This window comes from Equus caballus, chromosome 5 (genome assembly GCF_041296265.1).
Source record: "Equus caballus isolate H_3958 breed thoroughbred chromosome 5, TB-T2T, whole genome shotgun sequence".
Lineage (NCBI taxonomy): Eukaryota > Metazoa > Chordata > Mammalia > Perissodactyla > Equidae > Equus > Equus caballus.
The window spans coordinates 23,885,096-23,906,925 of record NC_091688.1 but is presented as its reverse complement, the minus strand read 5'-3'; the positions used below and the strand labels follow the sequence as shown (position 1 = coordinate 23,906,925).

Sequence of the window (21,830 nt, the reverse complement as noted above, 5' to 3'; positions counted from 1 at the left end):
GTAGGATAGCTCCTCTCCCTGCCTAGACACATATCTCATATAAACACACGAGGACACACACTTAGGGGGTGAGAGAAAACCTAACCTCTTCACCATCCCCCTCTTCTCAGTTGTCAGGCCTGCCCCCTGCTACTTCTCCTGTTCTCGCCATCCCATTCTGGCCAATGGCCAGAGGCACTTGCTCTAAGGACAGAAAGAGTCATGTGGCGGTTATTTATATAGCAGCCGCACTGCCTGAGCCCTCTGTCTGGAGGGTGTGTGTTTGGTGGGGAGTAGGGCCACTCTCCATCTCCCATGCAGAGCCCTCAGCTGGGAGTCTGCAGCCTGCATGAGACCCTGCTGATGGAATGGGACCAAGAGGTCAGAGAGTCCATCCTCGGCCTCCAGAGAGGCTGTTGGCAAACCCATCTCTGTGGTTGCACAGAACAGCTAACACAGTCCAAATGCCTCCTTCCCTCAGGATTTAATTATTTTTGCAGTTCATTAAGTTCTTCCTTTTACCCCACCTACACTTCTTACTGTAATTTTAAGTCTCCTTGCTTCATGTTCTGTGTTTGGGGAAGATGGCAAATCTCCAAAACCTTGTCAGTAGGGAAATAGTTCTGATCAGTCAGATAGAAAATGTCCATTGAATCATAGGGCTTATGTCCAATAGATTTGATGGCAAGAACTAACTTTGGATAATAGCCCATTTATTTTGCAGTTACTAAATAACTCAGAAAGAATGACCGAGAAGCCTGGGTTGGCTCATCGTGCTGGTAACACTTCCCGGTTTTTCCTCCCCACCAGGGCTCAAGGCTTGTGCTGACAAGAAAGCCTGATGCCTGTATATGCCTCCTCTCAGGAGAAAAAATTCCTCTTGAGTCTAAGAAATTGTAGAGCCTTTAGGTCCTCAAATGACTGGAACATTAAGGCAGAGATGACCTGAAACATCACTGGTTTATAAGGCTGTGGTTGCTTTCTCAGCTGTTCTCTGGGCCACCTGGCCATGCTGGCCTCTTCAACACAGAGGCAGAAAGCAACCACCACTGAGTAGACCCCTGCCAAGCAGCAGGCTTTGTGCATGGATTATTACATTTAATTTTCACAACTCTTTAACAGGGCAGTTATTAGCCCCATTTCTCACATAAAGAAGCCAAGGCTCACAGAGATGTTATGAGAGGAAACTGAGACTCAGAGAATAGCCAGGGGGCTGACGTGGGGTGTGGGACAGTAGAGGGAGCTGTTTGTTCCATTAACAGGACATAGTCACTTTAGCCACCATTTGTCCACATTTACCGCAACCCTGAGGGTCAGGCAGTGAACCGCACACAAGGTTAGATGCTGGGCGCCGAGGGATACAAATGATCAAGCCTGGTTGGAGGCATCAAGGGGAGGGTCCTTCTGCTGGGTCCGGAAGGACAGATGGGTTTTTCAATGTGGTGTAGTTGGGGGTCGGGGAGACTGCCTTCTGATTCGAGCAATTTCTCTATGACCAAGGTTTTGAGAAGTTTTCCATCTCCCTCAAACATAGAGAATTGAAGCAGGAGGTTAAGATTACGGTGAAGGGTTTAGGTCGGATACAAGAAAAAAACTTAGCGAACTGTGAAGATGGTTAGATACCAAAGGAGCACATGCTCAGGCTGAGGCAGCTTGTCTGAAAGGCCACACAGGAAACAGCAGTGATTGTGACCTGGATAGGCCTGTCCAAACACATTCCTTTCGCCTTTCACTGGAGAAAATGATCACGGCCAAGGTGGGTTTCTCACAGCCTTCCCTCCCACGGTCTGTGCAGAAACAAGGAGTGGTGCAGCTGTGAACCCAAGGAGCTTGTCCATCATTGTATTCCCAGTTCCTGGCACCCTGTATCTGTTCAATAAACAATTGGTCAACAAATAATAGGTCACCTGTTTTCAAAATTGTTTGTGTCCCGGGTGGCTGTGCCTTTGGCATAGATCCAGGAAATCTGAGTTCACAAACTCTTGCTCAGACAAATGCTGCTGACTGAGCCACAGTGCCCTGTGACGTCAGCTGAGTTACCGTCAGTACTCAGGATGAAGGGAAGGTGCTTTCCATCAGCTGCTCCTGGTCAGCCATTCAGGGGAGGAGGCCATGGGAGGAAGCGCTTAGGACAGACTCCTGGGCCCTCTCCTATGTCAAGGGCCCTCAAGGAGAGATTCCAAATGTGCTCACTCCCTGTGAGAGACAATTCTCGCGAGCACTAATATGCTTTTGAGTGTCCCGGGGGACACTGTAACCGCTAAGTAGAACAGATCTGATGTTGTTTAAGTGATTCCATGATTACAGTCATTTCTCCCTAATACCTTGACACCTTGAAGTGTGACATTGAGGAGTTTGTGTCATCCAACAGCCTGGCCAGAAGCAGCAATAGTTTCTGCAACATGAGACAATATTGAATTCTTTTTGAGCGTAAACTCCTATCTCCTCAAGGCTAAATATTGACTTTACACTTCAGGGGTGTATCTTTTTTCCAAATGCAGTTTTGTTCCTCTCTGGCTTTCAAGTAGTAGGTACCCAATTGCTTCTGATGATGTGGAGAAGAGGCTCCCTGAGAAGAAAGGGACCCTTGCAATTCCAAGCGCTGCAAAAGGAGAAGATGCCAAAGGACGGCCAATTTTTTTTTTTTTTAAAGATTTTATTTTTTCCTTTTTCTCCCCAAAGCCCCCCGGTACATAGTTGTGTATTCTTCGTTGTGGGTTCTTCTAGTTGTGGCATGTGGGATGCTGCCTCAGCGTGGTCTGATGAGCAGTGCCATGTCCGCACCCAGGATTCGAACCAACGAAACACTGGGCTGCCTGCAGCGAAGCGCACGAACTTAACCACTCGGCCACGGGGCCAGCCCCAAGGACGGCCAATTTTCTAATTACCCAGGAGCCTGTCCTGACTGCTCCACACAAGAGATACTATTAGAATTTCAGAAATGGCATCTTTTGTGTTCTGTCAACAGCTTTGATAAAGCCCTCTCCACATTCTCTAAAAATAGAGGTCTTTTTCTGTCAAATGAGACCACAAGTAGCTTGAGGGCTCTCCCTGTCAGTTTCCTTTCACGTTCCCCACCCCTGCTCAGCTCAGGGCCTGGCTTGGGGTCAAGCTCACAGCACAAAAGGCCCTCTCCACCGCTTGCATTTCTGCAGTAGGCTTTTCATCTACTTCTGTCTGTGGAGGGGACTTCAGAGCTGACCCTCCTACTCACACGATGTCGGCCTTTGCTGGTAGGTGAGGTGGGGAAGGGAAAGCAAGGTGGGGACACAGTGTTAACAATTCACCGTCACTCTGCTCATCTCCTCAGGGTGAGATGACACACAAATGCCTCATTAGCTTCACTGCTTCCAGTCCGGGGAGGGAACAGCCTATTTTCACTTTCCAGGTTCTTGGGAAACAAAACTGACCATTGACAACTCCTCATAATTCCTCAGTCTAATTCAGCTCTATTTTATTTGTCCTAGTCCTCTATTTTAAACATTTTTGATTCACAGCCACAAATAATCACCAAAATTCACAAGTGAAATCTCCCCAGAAAACCAAAAGTGAAGCAGAGACTATTTCTTCTCTGCATACAATCTGATTTTCCTTAACTCACTCTGACTTTTGAGGGTATTGGGTAGATGTTTGTTTTTGTGATTGTTCTAATCAATTCGGTATTATCTCACTTTATAATTTTACTTAAAATTATCTGGAAACAGCAATAGAAATATGTTTAGTCTCAGTTTGCCTGCTAGTTATCACTAGACAGGTGCTAGACCCGTAGATGTGATCTGTAAGGAAGACAATCACCAAACTCAATTCATCAAGTTTCAATCTTTAACCAGACCTAAATAATAAACAAAGAGGACAATTACTGCCCCACAAACGTGACTGTGCAGGACAGAACTGCTCTGGGAGAGATGAGCAAGCAAGCAGGAGGATGAGTGAAAAAATACAGGCAGAAAAATGTTTTGTAACTGTAGCAGATTTGTAAACAGTAAATTTACGACATTCAGCATTCTTCATTAGAATTTGGAAATTAATGGCTCCAGGTCTGGGTGTGTTATTTAAGGAGAAAAACAAGACTCGTTCTGTTTAAATCCCAATTATATTTAAAAATTAAACTGCTCATAGAATGGGAACTTTAGACTGGGAGATACACAGGATAATGAACTGGCCCCAGCCAAGCCAATGAAATACACAACCCTTTGTGTTAAAGGTCTTTGTGTTCTTGGGCAAGAAATGGAAAGGAAGACCATAACCTCCCGGAGTGCTGTTGGTAAGAAATCTAAGCCAGTTCACCAGACTTTTGCAGTTCTCAGTATATCCCACCATACTTTTAATGTTGGCGACTGATAAAGGCTAAATCTAAGCGTGCATTATAGAAAGAAGACGGCTGGGTGTTTGGTTGAGCAACACATTATGATTATTACCAGGAGCAAAGCAAACGCACAAACCCCAAATAACTTCCTTGTCCTCTACACACCCTCCCACGAGCAACCTTTGGTGTGTCTAAGAATTCCACTGGAGACCCCTTATTTAGAAACCTACTTAGGAGCGATCTAGGTCCTAAGGTAACAGTGAATCTCATTTCTCCACTGCTCACTCTTGCACTGTCCAACTCTATAGGCAGTAGCCACACAAGGCTATTTAAACTTAACTGAAATAAAAGAAAATAAAGCATTCGGTCATGCTAGCCATATTTTAGATACTCGATAGCTGGATGTGGCTAGTGGCTGTACTGGATAGCACAGACTTAGAACATTTCCATCATCACGGACAGTTCTATTGGACAGTGCTGCATAGAATCTACATACCAGGCGGCAGGTCATCTTATTTTCAATATACTGCAGGCAGACATTGGCATAGAAAGATCAAGTAACCTAACCCACGGTCCATGGCAAGTGAGTCTTATAAATAGAACTTAAACTGACATCTCTGGAACTTTGGTCTGAGGAACTTGTCTTGTTGGATTGTTCTTCTCTGAACCTTATCTTAATGTGAAACATGACTTATAGCCTCCAGTTACAAATTACCTGCCACCTTGGTTGGTTTGAGCCTGAAAGCTCATATCACAAGATTTCTTAGTTTAAGCTGGAATACAAGAGTACTTCAATTTCTAAAAAATCAATATGCTATCGCTATCACCACTGTAGCTTTAGAAAATATTTTCAAAATTTTCTTTGTACATTTGTCTTTAAATATTTTAATTAAATAGGATTTACAGCACTATAGTAGACAGAAATTCCATTCTGTTCAGGTCAACATTAAGTTACTTTGTTATTACTCAATGTACCCAAATTGAGTATGAGGGAAGATAGCTTAAATCTGTGTTCAGTGGCAGAGAAAAGGTAACGTTTATTTTGAATAAATAAAATGCTAAGATTAAGAACTGATCTAACACTGTGAAAAATACTAGGGGAATAACAATAATAGTAGTAGTAATAATAGCAGACACCTATCTATCTGCTTACTATGTGCTGGGCACCTTCTAACTGCTTTACATACATTAATTCTGTATCAAGACACTTAATCTTCACACCTACCCCATGATGCACTATTACGCTTCCTGATTTTAGGAATAAGGGAACTGTGGCATAGAGAGATGAAGTAGCTTGTTCAAGGTCACAAAGTTAGAGATAGGATTTGGACCCGGGCAGTGTGCCTCCAGAGGTTCGTAGCCACCAGATTATACTGCAAAGTCACTAAACCCTGAGAAAAATTAGTCCTGTCTTCCTAGAATCAATCAGCCAGCGCCCTTTAAAATATCCATATTTCTCAATTCAGGAAACATGCTCACTCACAATCAGGATGCGTATCTTCCTTTTCGGCATCCTTCCTTGAGTATTTCTTTTTCTTTCCACTCATTAGTGCAGTGTTGAAATTATAAAGTTTCCCCTCAACTCAAATAACTGTTTAACAGTTGATGCCAAAAATGCAGTAGATACTATACCAAACACAAAATCAGAGCATTTCAAAGCTGGATCTGGTGCACACAATGAAATAAAATAGCCTTCTTGGTTTCATAGCTATTTGGATTTGTTTTTATTCATTAATTCCTTTCCAAATTTGTGCCAGGGGTCCTTTAGCACATCAAACCAAAGAGTTTATAACTACGGCAATCAAAAGCCTGTCTTTTAACAACATAATATTTGGGAAGGTCTCAAAGAGAATCAGAGGAATTGGTGGCTTACAAGATTTGCTTCTTTTCTGGAGAATTCTGCCTTGAAACAGTACCAGAAACCTGAAATCGACAGTATAAAATTTCATTCTGAAAACAGCAACTTAAAAAAAAAAAAAGATTTTTCCCAATTTAAGAACCTTTTTTTGGTTTTTAGTTTTTCAGTCACCTAATCACAAAACTCTAGCCTGGAGTCAAGAGATTCAGTCTAATTCAGTCATTTTATAGACAAGCAAATTAAAGTCTACAGAGATGAAGCGACTTGTGCCAGGTCACACAGCTAATTCATCAGAGCGAAAAAGGGAACCCAGGATTTCTGCTTCAGCTCTCCTTACACTTGGTAAAAGGGCAAAGGTCCCGCACACGCCCTCCACCTGCCTCTGGCAGTTCCCCCTAAGGGTTATGTTCCCAGATGCTGTCGTGACTGCACACATCTACACTGGATACAACTGGGCCACACTTAAAGGGATGTCATCCAGTGAACATGGAGATTCACACATGTTTTGTGACAATGCTCTGGCCGTTGGACATAGGATGTGTTGTGCTGGGACAACAGCTCACGGAGCCAAGCCATCTTAGAGGGACCTGAGTTCAATCACTTCTCACTCCTAGAGGCCACATAACAAGAAAAAAAAAACCCCACTCATTTTTTTCCTTAAACTCCATCCTTCCTTTGAGCCAATGTCATCTTTAAAGAGAAAAAGGCAAAACACAAGTGGAGAAATTGAGAGATTTATTTAAAAAGGAAACTTTCAGGGAATATACGCTGCTTCATCCTGGGAGCTGCTCCCAGCCCAACTGCCCATGTCACCAGTACCTGCAATCCTGGGACGCCTGATGTTGAGAAATCATGAGCCCACAGAACTGAATGTCCCAGATCAAGAAAGAATAGTTAAATTGTATACAGTATACTGAGTTAAGACATGAAAGTATATTTTTATTATATTTTATAATGGTTTCCAACCTGCATTGAAATTGAAAAAAAGGAGTTTTCTGGCTAACCAGAAAACTTCTATTCCCTGAGCATCCCAACTAATTGAGGTTGTGTTTATATCTTTATTGTTCTTTCTAGACAATCAAGTCTAACATTACGTAACTTGCCAAGAAGAAACCAAATCAATCAAAGGAAAAGATGTGCCCTCCCAACTTAAAACATTAATCAGATATTAAATGTGAGTGATTTTTTCACTTTTAGGAACAATATAAAAAGTATATTATACACAATCACACACATATTAGACAAAACAATTAATCTCCAATCTAAGTAACTGTTAGCTGCTCTTCGGGTCAATTAAATACTAAAACAATAAATTAAGATTGCTTTAGCATAGAAGAGATAGGTAAGTAGTGGAAATAATACAGAATATTTTAATTCTGCTAGACTGCATGCTCTCATAATCCAGAAGACCGGATGCTTCCAGGAACACTTTCAGGTCCACCTCCGAGAGGACTCAGTGTCTACTACCAAGGGTAAACCCTGCACCCAACGCGTCAGAATTTCCCAGAGCCTGGCTCAGAACTAGAGGTCTGTGCCAGCTAAGCTAGCAAGTGATGTATTTTGGTAGAGAAGCAACCAAATTTACTAATTCAATGATCCCAATACAGGACTTATCTTAAAAGAAAAAGGCTCAGCAACAGAAAAAACAATAATAAAAGAATAAAATGTTAAATATGAGATAAAAGTCTCGGTTTAAGAAGGGACAAGGAAAAAAAATCTTTCTGGCTAGGAACCCAATTATTTCTCAGACTAAATTTAAAAAAATTTTCCACAATATTACCTTACAGAAGCCAATGAATAAATGGACTCCACGTTATAACTTTCATATCTTAATCCATATAAAAAAGCACATTATTTTTGCCAATTTGATCAGTTCCTGTCAAGTCCGCAGTGCACTCCTCACGTGGCTAAAACCGAGTGTAGGCATTGCGTTGCTGCTGCTGCTGTAATGGCTGCTGGGCTTGCTGCTGCTGTAGACGGATTTGCTGGGAATAAGGGTCTTCCAGGGATTTTACGAATATGGTAGTTCTGGGACCAGTCTTCCACACGATGCCATTGGCATCTTTCACTGAAGACTCCACCGTAATGTTGTGTGTTCCAAGGATAGCAAAGTTCAATAGAAACTGAGTACTGAAGTAATCATTATGAGGCTCAACCCTCTGCTCCATCTCGTTGGTCATATTGTCAATGGGTATCTGGAATGAAAGAACAGTTAAATAACAATAACTAACATTTATTGAGTGCTTACTGGGAGCTACGCTCTGTTCTAAGTGCTTATTTAATCCTTGCAAACAACCAAGAGGTAGGCACTATTATTATCCCTGCTTTACAGATGAGGAAACTGAGGCAGAGAGGTTAAGTAATTTCTCCAAGGTCACACAGCAAATGAGTAGTGGAGCTGGAATCTGAACCCAGGGAGGCTACCTCCAGAGCCGACACCATTAATCATGAAGTGACACCACCTCCTCACTCTCCTTGAGCAGAATGAGCTCCCAGAGCCTTTCTCAACCCCTTCGTATGTCGGCTTTTCTTCCTGGTGAAGGAGTTCAGGACACGCCCCAGATATGCTCCTTTGGCAAACTGATTATTCTGAGCTAAAAGCACTTGAGAAACAACTGATGAAGGAAGGGCTCCCTGACCTGCCTCTTTTTACCTAAAACAGGCCATAAAACTTCCCGTGAGAAAGGGAGTCTCTTGCACCAGGAAGAGAAGAACATCCGTATCATCAGAGGCTGGGAATTGATGCTGCAATGGATCTGCACAAACCTATGAGAATAACCCTTCCCCTCCTGCAGTGTCCCTCCGCGCCCCATCACACCTCCTAGTCACTGCCCCCCAATTTACTGCCCCAACGCAAACCTCTTTATCTTGTCATTTCGTCACAGATTTCTCATTTCTGTGTCTAAAAGGTACATGAGCTTTCTGCTCTGGCCATTTCTTCGGGTCTTCATTCTCTTGTGAGACCCTCCTATACACGCAAAATTCCATTAAAACTTGTATGCTTTTCTCCTGTTCATCTGCCCTGACGTCAGTTTGATCTTAGGCTCAGTTAGAGACGCTAAGAGAGCAGACCAAGCATTTTCCTCCCCTACACCTGCTTACACGACCCTCACCACAGTTCCCACTTTCTTTAGTCTGTGAAGAGAGAAGCTGAAGAAACAGGATGCAACCACCTGTTTCAGGGAGTTTGAAATCTGACTGAAAAAGAACAAGACTGAGTAAATATAAGTTAGGTTTTCCCCCTGGCTGGTCTGGTTTTACATTACTTAAGGAATGCAGTGACTCTTCCCTCCTTTAACAAATTAACTTCCAAACTTGGACACTGTCCACTTAACAGCCAGCGCCTTGTTCACACTGGCAGTATGACACATCACAAAACACAGGTTTCTGGGCTCGTTCATTCACTGAGCCAGGCACTGTGCTTCTGTCCTCCAAAGAACAGAACACCTGCTGGTGCACCTTACAGGTACCCAGGATGAAGAATGTCAAGAGAGACACGTTTTGAGAACATATAAAGGTAACCGTAATGAACAGTTGACCAGATTGCTCTAGGCTTATGTGCATTTCTGTTGTATAATTAATTATATAAATGTGCCCTAAAGCTGTGTCACAATAAGCAGTTGTCATGAGGACAGTTTTCCAGAGACATTTATCTGTGACGTTAATGAAATGAAGTCACCAACCAACTCAAGATCTTAGAATTACTTATAGGTCCTTTTTTGTTTTTTGTTTGCACATTCAACTTTCGTAGGGTTTTATTTCCCTGAAGAATATGCCTACCAAATAAAAACTTCCTTAAAAGGACCAGCGATAGGCCTAGGGAACCTGAGCATTCTGAATGGATGATGCATTTTAAGTTGCAAACTCGCTGCACATAACGTTACAAAGCAATCATGTACTACCTGGCTTACTATGTCAGCTTCCCGACTTTAATCAACGCTTCGAGAGAGGGGAAGTCAACAAGCAAAAGACCAGTACTGCTCGGTTACAATGTTTTTCTCTTAACAGTAGAAATCTTTACATACAAGGAACAAACAGAATCATGGTTACTGTTCTTTTAAACTCAAAGTGAGGAGAGAGCTGCAGACAGGGATAAGTTAACTACATAAATTCTCACTGCGATCTATGACAAGAGAGATCACCCAAATATAATTAGCTCTACTCCAAATACAGTAAATGATTTTTTTTCCATCATTCACCAAAATATTTACTGAGTGGCTGCATAAGGCACCATGCTTTGTGTCATGGAAGTCGAAGAGAGGGAGAGAAGAGAACGAAGGTTGAGCCTTATCAGAGAGTGGGGAGAGTGCCAGAGAGAGTGAAAAAAGCAATCATGGCTTAAACCAGACCTTCCCTTGGCTTTTTGGCCTAAAACCACCAAAGAGAACAAAATGCTGTCTTTTTATATCTGATACACCTTTCTTTGCCAAGGACCTCAGTTGAAGTAGGCCCCCAATAAACCTGGAGACAATCAATTTGGGCATTTGAACAACTCTGTGCATACCACTGTGTACTTGTTTCCTTGCCCCATTCACTGAGAATAAACCACTAAGGAACTGGAAAGAGATGCCTAAGGAAAGGAACATTCTACACGCGGAACATTGGGATTTCATGGGCACACATTCAGAATCTTAGCTTTGGCTAACAAAATAAGCATGATTTTGGTTAACCTACCTCAGGATTTCTCAAAGAAGCAAATTCCTAGGTTTACAACCTCCAGAAAAGACTTTACGTTATCTGACCACTGAATGTCAACGCTATATACTTTTTTCTTTTTTAAAAAGTGTTAAAATTTACTTAAATTATAGAAAAATAAGTAGATGTGTGCTTTTGGGGGGCAGGGGCATTAAGGAGACATTCCCCACTCCTGAAGTTTCCCTCCATGTGGAGAGACCTTTCACCAGATGAACAGTACTGGTCTCCAGGGGAGGAGGTGAATCCTACTGACTGGTAAGTTTCAGGTGGGAACTGGGCACGGGAAGCTAAGCACCTTCTCTCTCCCTTCTTCTCTGGCCATCAGGGTGCTCTGCCATCGGTGTTACAGGGGCAGACTCTTGTGTGTGCTGGCTGAGGGCAGGTGGGAAAATTCCATTCAGAGTACAAGGCTAGGAAGTCCTTGCCGTCAGACATAGGTCTGCCCGCAGCTCTAATCGTGATCTCTGTCTGCCTGCAAGCTTTGTCTACCAACTGCTTCAGGCAGGGAAGAGGGAAGCACTGGTTATCAGCCCCCTCAAACTCCAACATGTACTTTTAACTTACGTCCATCTGATCCCTTGGGAAGTATAAATGCCATGTGCTTAACCGCGAAAAGCTCGAAAACCTTATCAATGAGTTGATAAAATCTGCATAGCAATTCTGCCTCTTTTCTAAATTACCTTGTAGTCTTGTCCGGATTTACTCTGCAGAGTGGAAGACACATTCAGACAGACAGACTGAATTTTGCGGAAGAGTCCTGGTTTAGATCCATGCTGAACCACTCCCTCTACCTTTAGCGCCAGCTGCTGGTTATTCTGGACAGCGATGGGCTCTGCAGGGTTCCGGGGGGATGGTGACAGAGCAAGCTAGAACACCAATGTTAAAATAAATGCTAACAACTGAGAACAAGCTTGCTTCCAACAAACATGTCTTTGATAATCACTGGTTACAGGTTAACATGTTATACAACCCCCCTCCCTAACCCCAATCTAATGACCTGACTGTGCTGGGACAACCAGACAGCTGTACCCTTAAAGTCAAGGGTTCCTTTTCCTTAATGCCTCCTTTTAAATACCACTGGGTTTTTTACTCCAAACCCCAGTTCTGTTTGAGGGTAACAGAGGATTAGAGAATAGTGAAGGCACTGTTCTTTCAATTTCTGTTAGTGGGGCATTTCTTCAACAACGAACCAATTCTAGTAGGGAAATGCACTACGTAAATTTTCACATCCAGCTGCTAGCTCTTTGGTCTCAGGTAATTTTAAATAGACTAAATTCAAATACAAATGAACTTAAAATTCTAAGATTACATACACAATCAAGTCACCATGGTATAAAAGCCAATTTTCACAAATGAACTAAATGACATTTTTAACCTCTCATTTGAGTAGTTTTTCTTTAAAACATATTTAAAATCCCAAATACATTCCAATTACGGAAAGCTTAAGTCTCGCTAAATTAAAAGATGGAAGAAATTGGGTAATTTTGATAACGTTGTTGAGTCACTGAACTAATCAACCCTGGACACATCCTATGTTAGGACTTCTCATCTAGATAATCAATTTTCCTTATGATTCAGATCATTTTGAAATGGAATGTTCTGTTATTTGCAATCAAAAGCATTTGAATGGATGCAAAAGGGCACTGAAGACATTCATTGACAGGGATAATCCAGGAAATCTCACAGAAATAGCAATTTTCCTCCTTTCCCAACAATTCCATTCTTTGAATCAAAAACAGCTTTTGAATTTTGAATGGCTTAAATATTTTAAAATACTAAAGCTATTCGCTGGCCAGCTCTTCAAAACTTGTTATGCAGAGAGAAAAGTGCTTTGGAGGTAGGACTGGTGATGTTTTGGACCTGCTTCATTCTAAGACAGGTGTGAACAGGCTGATCAGACATGGACTTAGCTCAAGACCCTTGTAGGCTACTATGAGCAAAATCACTCAACTTATTCTTGGCGACAAGGGGAAAACTCCAGGCACCCAAATGCCTGCCTCACTGCATTTGGCACTGACAGGTAAGAAGGGAGAGGGTTTAACTCCCAAATCCCATCCCTTCACCAAACCACTTGATGACGGGAGGAAAAGCTTACAACTAAAGGGTCTAAGTTTTATCAAATCAGAAGGTAAGATCCTGAGGCAGAGCTATGCTCCACGTAATCCTCCAAAGATAACCGGGTTTTCCATCTCTAGTAACCTTAGTGTTCTTCCTCTATTACCTTGATGCTGGTAGACTGTAGTTTCTGGAAAAAATATCTCTGAAATGAAAGAGGAACTTTCAGCAAAGCAATGATGGCATTGCAGAGGCATGCTGTATGCTGGGGAGAAAAAAAGAAACTACATCAAATGAAAATAAACTTCCAAGTTTCATCAACAAATGGTACTTTCAGGAAGAAGTTTAAAAACTACAAGTGCTCATATGATTATTACAGAAGTACACAACAATCAGGAAATAGGCGTAACACCCAGGAATTGTGTACATTTGCCAAATCATTTGTGTCAAAGAGTACAGTTACAGATCTTTATTTTGAATATTCAATAAAAAGTAAATGACAGAAGGGAGAAAATCCACATTCCTCAAGGCCAAGCAATATGCAAAATTTGTATTTCTACAGAGCTTAGAGCTACTAGACATATTATTCTACAATTACATTAGACACTGAATTACAGAGTAACTATCATATGGCAAAGTATGATAAAGAGCATGGTAAAGAAGCCAGAGCAGCAGACCAATGTTTGAGGCCTGACACCAAATCCCAAGTGGAACCTTGGCTATGAGCTGCCTCATTTTTCCATCCCATCTCTGCTAGGTGGCTTCCTTGTTCCTACGGCCATGGGTCCCCAGAGAGTGAGCAATGGCGGAAACTTACTGGAATTCAGATTAAGGATGACTATATGGTCCTGTTCTATGGAATTCTCAAACTTTAATAGAATACCTTATTTCTAAAATCTACTTCACAAATTTAACTGTTTTTTGAAAACCCCAGCATAACTGCAGAGAAACAGAAACACTACAATGAATCCTTCGAGTCTTAGTGAAAAGGGTCATAGAACCAGAATTTTTAAGAGTTCAAAGATATTTTATTTTTTTAAAACCACTTTACTGAGGTATGACTGATATACAAAAAGCTGTACATATTTACTGTATACAACCTGATGAGTTTGGAGATAAGTATGCTCCTGTGAGACCATCGAAGATATTGTAAAGATCACTCAGTCCAATCTTCAATTTTGCTGATGTCACAGGTCACTGAGACAGGTGATGGAACAAACTGGGACTAGAATCTGGGTTGTCTGAACCTTATTTCAGTGATTTTGTTCTATTTCACCAATTATTTGCAAACTTAATAGGAAAAAGATATATTAAAGCTCCATCAGAATATCTATAACTTTGGGTGAACCAGAACCATGCCGCTTGGTCTACCATCCCCTCCTCAGACTCCTCCCCTCTCAGTGGCCCCCAGAGCACCACAGGGTGAAAACCATTGCACTATACAGTACGCTGCCTGTCCTTCTAAGCTCCTGCCTCCAAGCAGGTGGACCTAGTTGCCCATGCTGTAAACATTTTTAAAAAGTTGGGCAGAAGAATCCACTCCTCATTGGTTTCAGGCTATTGAACACTTTGTGCCTCACAGACTCATAATAAAAATGCCAGGTCTATTACCTGAGATAACCACACACAGACTTAAAGACATTGGTTCTACTTCTTCAGGTTTAACTGCCAAAACAGCACTATTCATCTTCCTGCAATGAGGAATCTGGGAAGCATTTGCAGGAACATCCTGCTTGTGATGGCACCTTTGATGCCACAGAGGTGTTTAAGGAGAGAACCATCTTTAATGATGGACGTAAAGGACTCCAAGTGACCTCAGGCTGTTCCCTGGGCAAAAAAGCACCATTCTCCCTTTTAAAAGTGGGGGCCAGCCCTGTGGCCAAGTTTGCAAGCTCCGCTTCGGCGGCCCAGGGTTTTGCTACTTCGGATCCTGGGTGTGGACATGGCACGGCTCATCAATGTTGAGGTGGCATCCCACATGCCACAACTAGAAGGGCCCACAACTAAAAATATACAACTATGTATTGGGGGGCTTTGGGGAGAAAAAGGAAAAATAAAATCTTTAAAAAAAAAAAGAGTAGATGGATATTTTGCACTTACCCACTGGGAAAGGGTGGACTGCCTCTGAGGCCATTAGCCCCTGGGCACATCTCCACAGGTATGCTAGTGGGTTACTATTAAAATAAGAGTCTGGAGATGTGAAATCACATATCATGGCTAGAAAACCAGCAGAACTAGCACATTACCCCGACTCTCTTCACTGCCAAGTCCAATAGATACTTTTCAGCCATTATACTAATTTGACCCTTACCTTAGATTACTGCAGAAGTCTGTAACTACTCTTCCTTCCTCTAATTTTGTGTCCTCCAAGCCATTACCTGCTCTGCTTCTATATAACAATAATGTACAATCTTAACTACTTCTCTCCTCCATCCATTTAAAATTCCTAAAAGGTTCTCCAGTGCCTACAGGATAAAGTCCAAATTTCATAATACGGTGTTCAAAGGCTTTTGTCATCTGGCCTCAGCCTAGCTCTCTAGTCTCATCTTTCCGGTCCCTAGCCTGTCCATTACGCTGCAGCACAAACAAACTGTCCCCAGAAGACACTCTGCTACTTCATGCCTCTGCTTCCGAACATACTGTTCTCTGCCTGAAATTCCCTACCCCTCCTTGTCTGCCTGCAAAACTCATACGCAAAGACATCTTCTCCCTGACTTGCACCCTCACTCTATTTTCCCTATCCTTTGACATGAATTACTTTCTCTTTTGTGCCACAACCTAGCTTGTGCAGAGCTCTATTACTGCACATATACTGTACTTTGTTTATTTGTTTACATAATCTTTCTTTCTTATTAGAATATGGACAACTTGAAGGAAGATCTGGTGCTTTGTCATTTTTCTATTCCTAGGATCCAAGAAATACTTGCTGAACTGAATTTGGGGCTCAGAAAGTATCAAATCTATGAAATATAATTTGCAAAAGGAGAAGAAGGGAATTAACATTTATTAACCACCCCTTATATATCAGGCCAGGCACTGTTCTAGGCAATAGGCATTATTTCATTTAAACTTCACAGTAACCCTATAAGGTAGATATTTTTTCCATATCATAGAAAAGGACGTTAAGTAATTTGTCTAAAATCTGCTGAGTGGCAAAGGCAGAATTTGAACCTGGGGCTCTTTTCTCTGTACGTGTCTCCCACTGCACAGAAACTTCCCATTCTCTCCATTATATTCAGTGGATTCAACTCCATCAAACCTGAGTTACTGTTTGGCATCTATTTAATTTCTTAGGGTGGAGCTTAGAGGGCTATGAAAATAATTTAATCAGTGTCTCACACAGATGTATGCATTTCCTTCAAAGATAATCTTTACAATCTCCCTTAGCAACCAATCTCAGTGTCCAACAGCTACCTGTGACAACTCAATTCAGCAAATACGTATTGAGGATCTCATGTGGAAAGTGGTATGTGAAGGAAAGTATCTGTCCTTAAAATCTCGTTTAATCCCTTAATGACACAGCCTGCCAGTTTCTTCTAAAACACTTGATAAAGGGTGAGTACAGCATGGAAAGAGCAGGAGCCAGAAGAGAGCTGGAAACTGGCATCTCATGTGAGGGCAGGGCAAGAGAAACTCTCCAAGGTGTAAAGCTCAAAGACTGGGTGTTACGGACTGAATGTGTGTCCTCCCTAAATTCATATGTTGAAGCCCTAACTCCCAATGTGCTGGTATTTGGAGTGGGGCCTTGGGAGGTCATTAGGGTTAGATGAGGTCATGAGGATGGCACTCCCACGATGGGATTAGTGTCATTCTAAGAAGAGGAAGAAAGACCAGAGCTCTCTTTCTCTCCACAGGAGGACACAGCGAGCAGGTGGCTGGATGAAAGCCAACAAGAGGGTGCTCCCCAGGAACCAAACTGGCTGGCACTTGATCCTGGACTTTCCAGCCTCCAGAACTAGGAGAAACAAACGTCTGTTGTTTAAGCCACCCAGTGTATGGTATTTTTTATAGGAGTCCTAGGGAAATGGCCAGACAAGGAGGCAAAAATCTGGGCCAGAGTGTGTCCATCTGTCAGACTGGGAAGTCAGGGGAGAAGACTGTGCCAAAGGCAGCAGAGCTTCAGCAGGCTAATGGCGGACGAGTATACTAAAAGACACCAATGGCGTCACCTGTCAGAAAGCAAGCCCAGTTCGTCCTGTTTCAATTGGCCAGTTCTTCTCAGCTTTGGTGGCATGATAGACTCACCCTGGAGCTTTTAAAAATACTAATGCCTAGGCCTCAACTGCAGAGATTCAGAGTTAATTGGTCTGGGGAGGTATCTGGATACGACGTACAGTAGTCCCCCACTTACCTGTGGTTTCTCTTTCTGCGGTTTCAGTTATCCATGGTCAATCACAGTCAGAAAATATTAATGGGAAATTCCAGAGACAAACAATTCATAAGTTTTAAACTGCATGCTGTTCTAACTAGCATGATGAAATCTCGTGCCACCCCACTCTGGTCTCGCCCAGGATGTGAATCATCCCTTTGTCCAACATATCCATGGTGTATACACTACCTGCCCATTAGTCATTTAGTAGATGTCTTGGTTATTAGATCATGGTATCCCAGTGCTTGTGTTCAAGTAACCCTTATTTTACTTACTAGTGGCCCCGGAGCACAAAAGTAGTGATGCTGGCAATTTGGACATGCCAAAGAGAAGCGGTAACGAGCTTCCTTTAAGTGAAAACGTGAAAGTACCCAACTTAATAAAAAAAGAAAAAAAATCATATGTTGAAGTTGCTAAGATCTACGGTAACTTTGATTCCAGTACATTGTTATAATTGTTCTATTTTATTACTAGTTATTGATGTGAATCTGCCTAATTTGTAAATTAAACTCTATCATGGGTATGTACGTATAGGAAAAAACATAGTGCATACAGGGTTCGGTACTAGCTGCAGTTTCAGGCGTCCACAAGGGTCTTGTAATGCATCCCCTGTGGATAAAGGGGACTACTGTATTTTTAAATCTCCCTAACTGATTCTAATATGTAGCCAGGGAGAACTACTCAACTTCAGTTAAATTGTTAAAAAAGAAAAGAAAAGTTTTATCTGCATCCCGGTAGAGCAGATTTGACCTGTTAACGTGACTATGTTGCAGCTACGAATGTTCTAAGTGCTTTCACGGATTATCTCATTTTATCCTCACAACAATGCTACCAGGTAGGCACTATATTAACTCTGTTACAAAACAGGCAGAGGAAACAGGCACAGTAATTTGTTGAAGTTACACAGTTAGCATGTACCACAGATGGATAAAAACCCACTTCCACATAATAAAAACTCAATAAGACAAGCGACACTTACCATGTAAGAAACAGGGGTATACTTCCGATTGAGTGATTCCACCTCCTCCAAGACATGATTGTATACAGACATCATTCTTCTCTCATATTCGCTATCAGCATGGGCTGCTCCGGTAGATCCATATTCCTGGAAACTGAAGTCAAAATCAATATCAATTAATCAACAAAAATAGTAACTATTTTAATGTCTAAATACTTTCCACACATTCCATTTAATCCTTAAAATAATGAAGTAGGCACTGTTATTTCCATTTTACAGATGAGGAAACTGAGGCTTCTAGAGCCTCATAAACTTGTCTTCAGACACATAACCAGTAAGTGACAAGCTGAAATTCAAACCCAGACATGACTTCCAAGTATTCATGTCAAGCACTTTGGCTTTTAGGTAGTATAAAGTGTTTAAATCTTGTCCCTGCCATGAGGTGAAAGAGACATATGATAATAAAGCCAGCAGATAAGTGCCAAATAACCAGTAAAGATATTCAAATAATAGATCAGAATATGGAGGGAGCCGAGGAGTATCTTAGACGAGGTCAGTCTTGAAACAGTCACTAGACAACTAGGATAGACAAGATCTGGAGAGAAGGAAAGTATGGAGGGCATTCACGCCTGGAGAAATGGCATGAATCTAAAGCATGGAGATGAAATGCACAGGAATGTCAGGGGAGAGCTAGCATATGGAGATGTGGAAAGAGTTTTACCTAGATTTCCTTCTTTTTCCTCTACTGCCTCAAACCCAAAGATTATTTCTGAAAGTATTTCTAAGTGAGAAAAGAAGGCAAAACTCCTGCATTCTAACTAAACTTCAAGAGGGCTATTTGAAAATGCAGTATAGGTAACAACTACGTTGGGCATAACACTGTTCTTATTATTCCCTTCTCATCCTTTTAATGCTACTACGTGCAAGGCACTTCAGCCAGGTACTTTACACAGGCTATTGCATTTAACCATCACAACCACTCTATGAGACAGGCATCATTATTTACCTATAGTTTATACATCTGTGGCTTAATGAGATGAAATAACATGGATTTATTCACACAGCTAAGAGTGAGTGATAAGGGATTTGTGTTTATATCTGCCTGGTTCCAAAGCTTTGTTCCCTGTTCTGTACTCTATTTTTTTATTTTTTGCTGGGAAAGATTTGCCATGACCTAACATCTGTTGCCAATCTTCCTCTCTCTTTTTTTCCCTTCCCAAAGCCTCAGTACATAGTTGTATATTCTAGTTGTAAGTTGTTCTAGTTATTCCATGTGAGCTGCCACCACAGCACGGCTACTGACAGATAAGCGGTGTGGTTCTGTCCCTGGGAACTGAACCTGGGCGCCAGGGCAGAGTGCACCAAACTTTAACTGCTAGGCCATCAGGGCTGGCTCTGTAGTCTATTTTAAGTTTCCTTAAGACAAAAACTAAACCTCATTTATATAATGGACTTTAAGGAAAACCATACCACACAAATAAAGCATAATAAGTTAAAGTCTTTCACAAAGCGACCTGCTAATAAAAGGGTCTAAATTAAGAATACACTCCTCTGCCTTCTACAAAAGGCAATATTCCCTTACTTACTTTAAAAATAAACTTTGTTGAGAGGTAAGTTATAAAATCACAAAAATGCACCCAATTGAAATACCCCTTTTTATTTAATCCCCACTTCTGGCCCCAGGCAACCACTGACTTGCTTTCCAACACTATAAATGAAGTTTATGTTTCCTAATATTTCATATAAACAGTCACACTATGTGTACTATTTTGCATCTGGTTTCCTTCACAGCAGAGTGTTTTTGAGAGTCATTCATGTTTTGCATATATCAATAGGTCACTCATCTTTATTGCTATTCCATTTTATGGACATACTACAATTTATTTATCCATTTGCCTGTTGAGAGACACTTGGCTCTTTCCAATTTCTGTTATTAAAATGAAGCTGCTAAGAAAATTTGTGTACAAGTCTCTATGGAAATATGTTTTCATTTCTCTTGGCTAAATAAGTTAGAACAGAATTGGTGGTGATATGCTAAGCATATGTTTAACTTTATTAAAAAATAGCCAAACAGTTTTCCAAAGTGGCTGACACATTTTGCATTCCCAAGAATGTGTGAATTCAAGCTCCTCCACATTCTCACTAATACCTGGTGTTGGAGGTCTTTTTAATTTCAGCTACTCTAGTGGACTTAGCTGTATCTCATTGTGAATTTAATCTGCATTTCTCTGATGCCTAATGATGTTAAGCATCTTTCATGTGCTTACTGGATATTAATATATCTTATTTTTTGAAGTGTCTGTTCAAATCTCTTGTCAACTCTTAAAAATTGTGATCTTCAGTTGTATAGTTTTCTTAATATTTTAAACGCAAGTCCTTTGATAGATTATGTTTCAGTTTTTTTCCTGTGACCTATCTTTTCACTTTCTTAATGGTTTCTTTCAAAGAGCAGAATTGTAAAAATTTAAATCCAATTAAGCAAATTTTTCTCTTATGGTATCTGCTGTTAGTGTTCTAAGAAATCTTTGCTGACGTCAAGGTCATAAAGATTTTTCTCCAATGTAGTCTTCTAGAAAGTTTGGCATTTAATTTTTTATGGTTTTGTCTATGAAACATTTGGAATTAATTTTTGTGCATGATGTGACCTAAGGTCAAGATCCATTTTTCCCCCCATATAGATACCTAGTTGTTCTAGCATAATCTGTTGAAAAGGCTATCCTTTCCCCCATTGAATTATTGTAGCATCTTTGTCAAAAATCAAGTGATCACCACACATGAGAGTGTCTATTTTGGACTCTCCATTCAACCCTCAAGCCAACAGCAAATTGTCTTAATTACTGTAGCTTTATACTAAGTCTTGAAATCTTTAGTAAGTCCTCCACTTTAGATTTTCTCCTTTATTCTGCAGTATGGTGAATTAGACTAATTAGCTTTCAAATGTTAAACCTAGCATTCCTGGGATAAAGCCTACTTGGTCTTAATGTATTATCCTTTTGTATATTGCTGGATTCAATTTCTACATGTTTTCTTAAAGATTTTTATGTCTATGTTCATGAAGAATATTTGAAATTTTTTCCTGTTCACCTAAGTTATCACACTTATTGGCACAAAGCTATTACTCCTTTAATCTATTTTAATGTCTATGAGATTTGTATTAATACCATTTCATTTCTGATATTGGTAATTTGTGTTTTTTCCTTGCTCAAATAGCTCAAGATAGCTCAAATAGCTAGTGTTATCAATTTTATTATTTTTTCAAAGAACCAGCTTTTGGTTTAATTCATTTTCTTTACTGTTTATTTCTAATTTACTGATTAGCACTCTTTATTATTTCTTGTCTTCTAACGACTTTGAGTTTAATTTGATCTTTCTTTTCCTAGCTTTATATGGTAGAAACTTAGATTATTGATTTTAAACTTTCTTTTATATATAATATATATATTATAACATTTAAAGCTATAAATTACCCTCTAAGCTCTGCTTTAGCTGCATCTCACAAGTTTTGATATGTGGTATTCTCATTTTCATTCAGTTTAACATATTTTCTAATTACCCTTGTAATTTCTTGACCAATTGGATTGTTTAGAAGTCGTTTAATTTCTAAACATTT

General features: G+C 40.8%; 1 protein-coding gene and 1 long non-coding RNA gene across 2 annotated transcripts in view; one reads left to right on the top strand and one right to left on the bottom strand.

Annotated features, from left to right (window-relative positions):
- Positions 1-3,061: 3,061 nt before the first annotated feature.
- Positions 3,062-9,157, top strand: LOC106783166 (uncharacterized). Its single transcript, XR_001380766.3, has 2 exons — positions 3,062-3,212; positions 8,806-9,157. It is a non-coding gene; the product is annotated as an uncharacterized lncRNA (long non-coding RNA).
- INTS7 (integrator complex subunit 7) overlaps positions 6,862-21,830 on the bottom strand; it is a 90,904-nt gene continuing 75,935 nt past the window's right edge. The window contains exons 17-20 of the mRNA XM_001489352.7: positions 18,242-18,374; positions 13,060-13,158; positions 11,519-11,704; positions 6,862-8,338 (exon numbers count right to left, since the gene is read on the bottom strand). Of these exons, the coding sequence (XP_001489402.1) occupies positions 8,051-8,338; positions 11,519-11,704; positions 13,060-13,158; positions 18,242-18,374 (706 nt within the window). The 3' untranslated portion in view covers positions 6,862-8,050. The remainder of the gene's footprint in view (positions 8,339-11,518; positions 11,705-13,059; positions 13,159-18,241; positions 18,375-21,830) is intronic.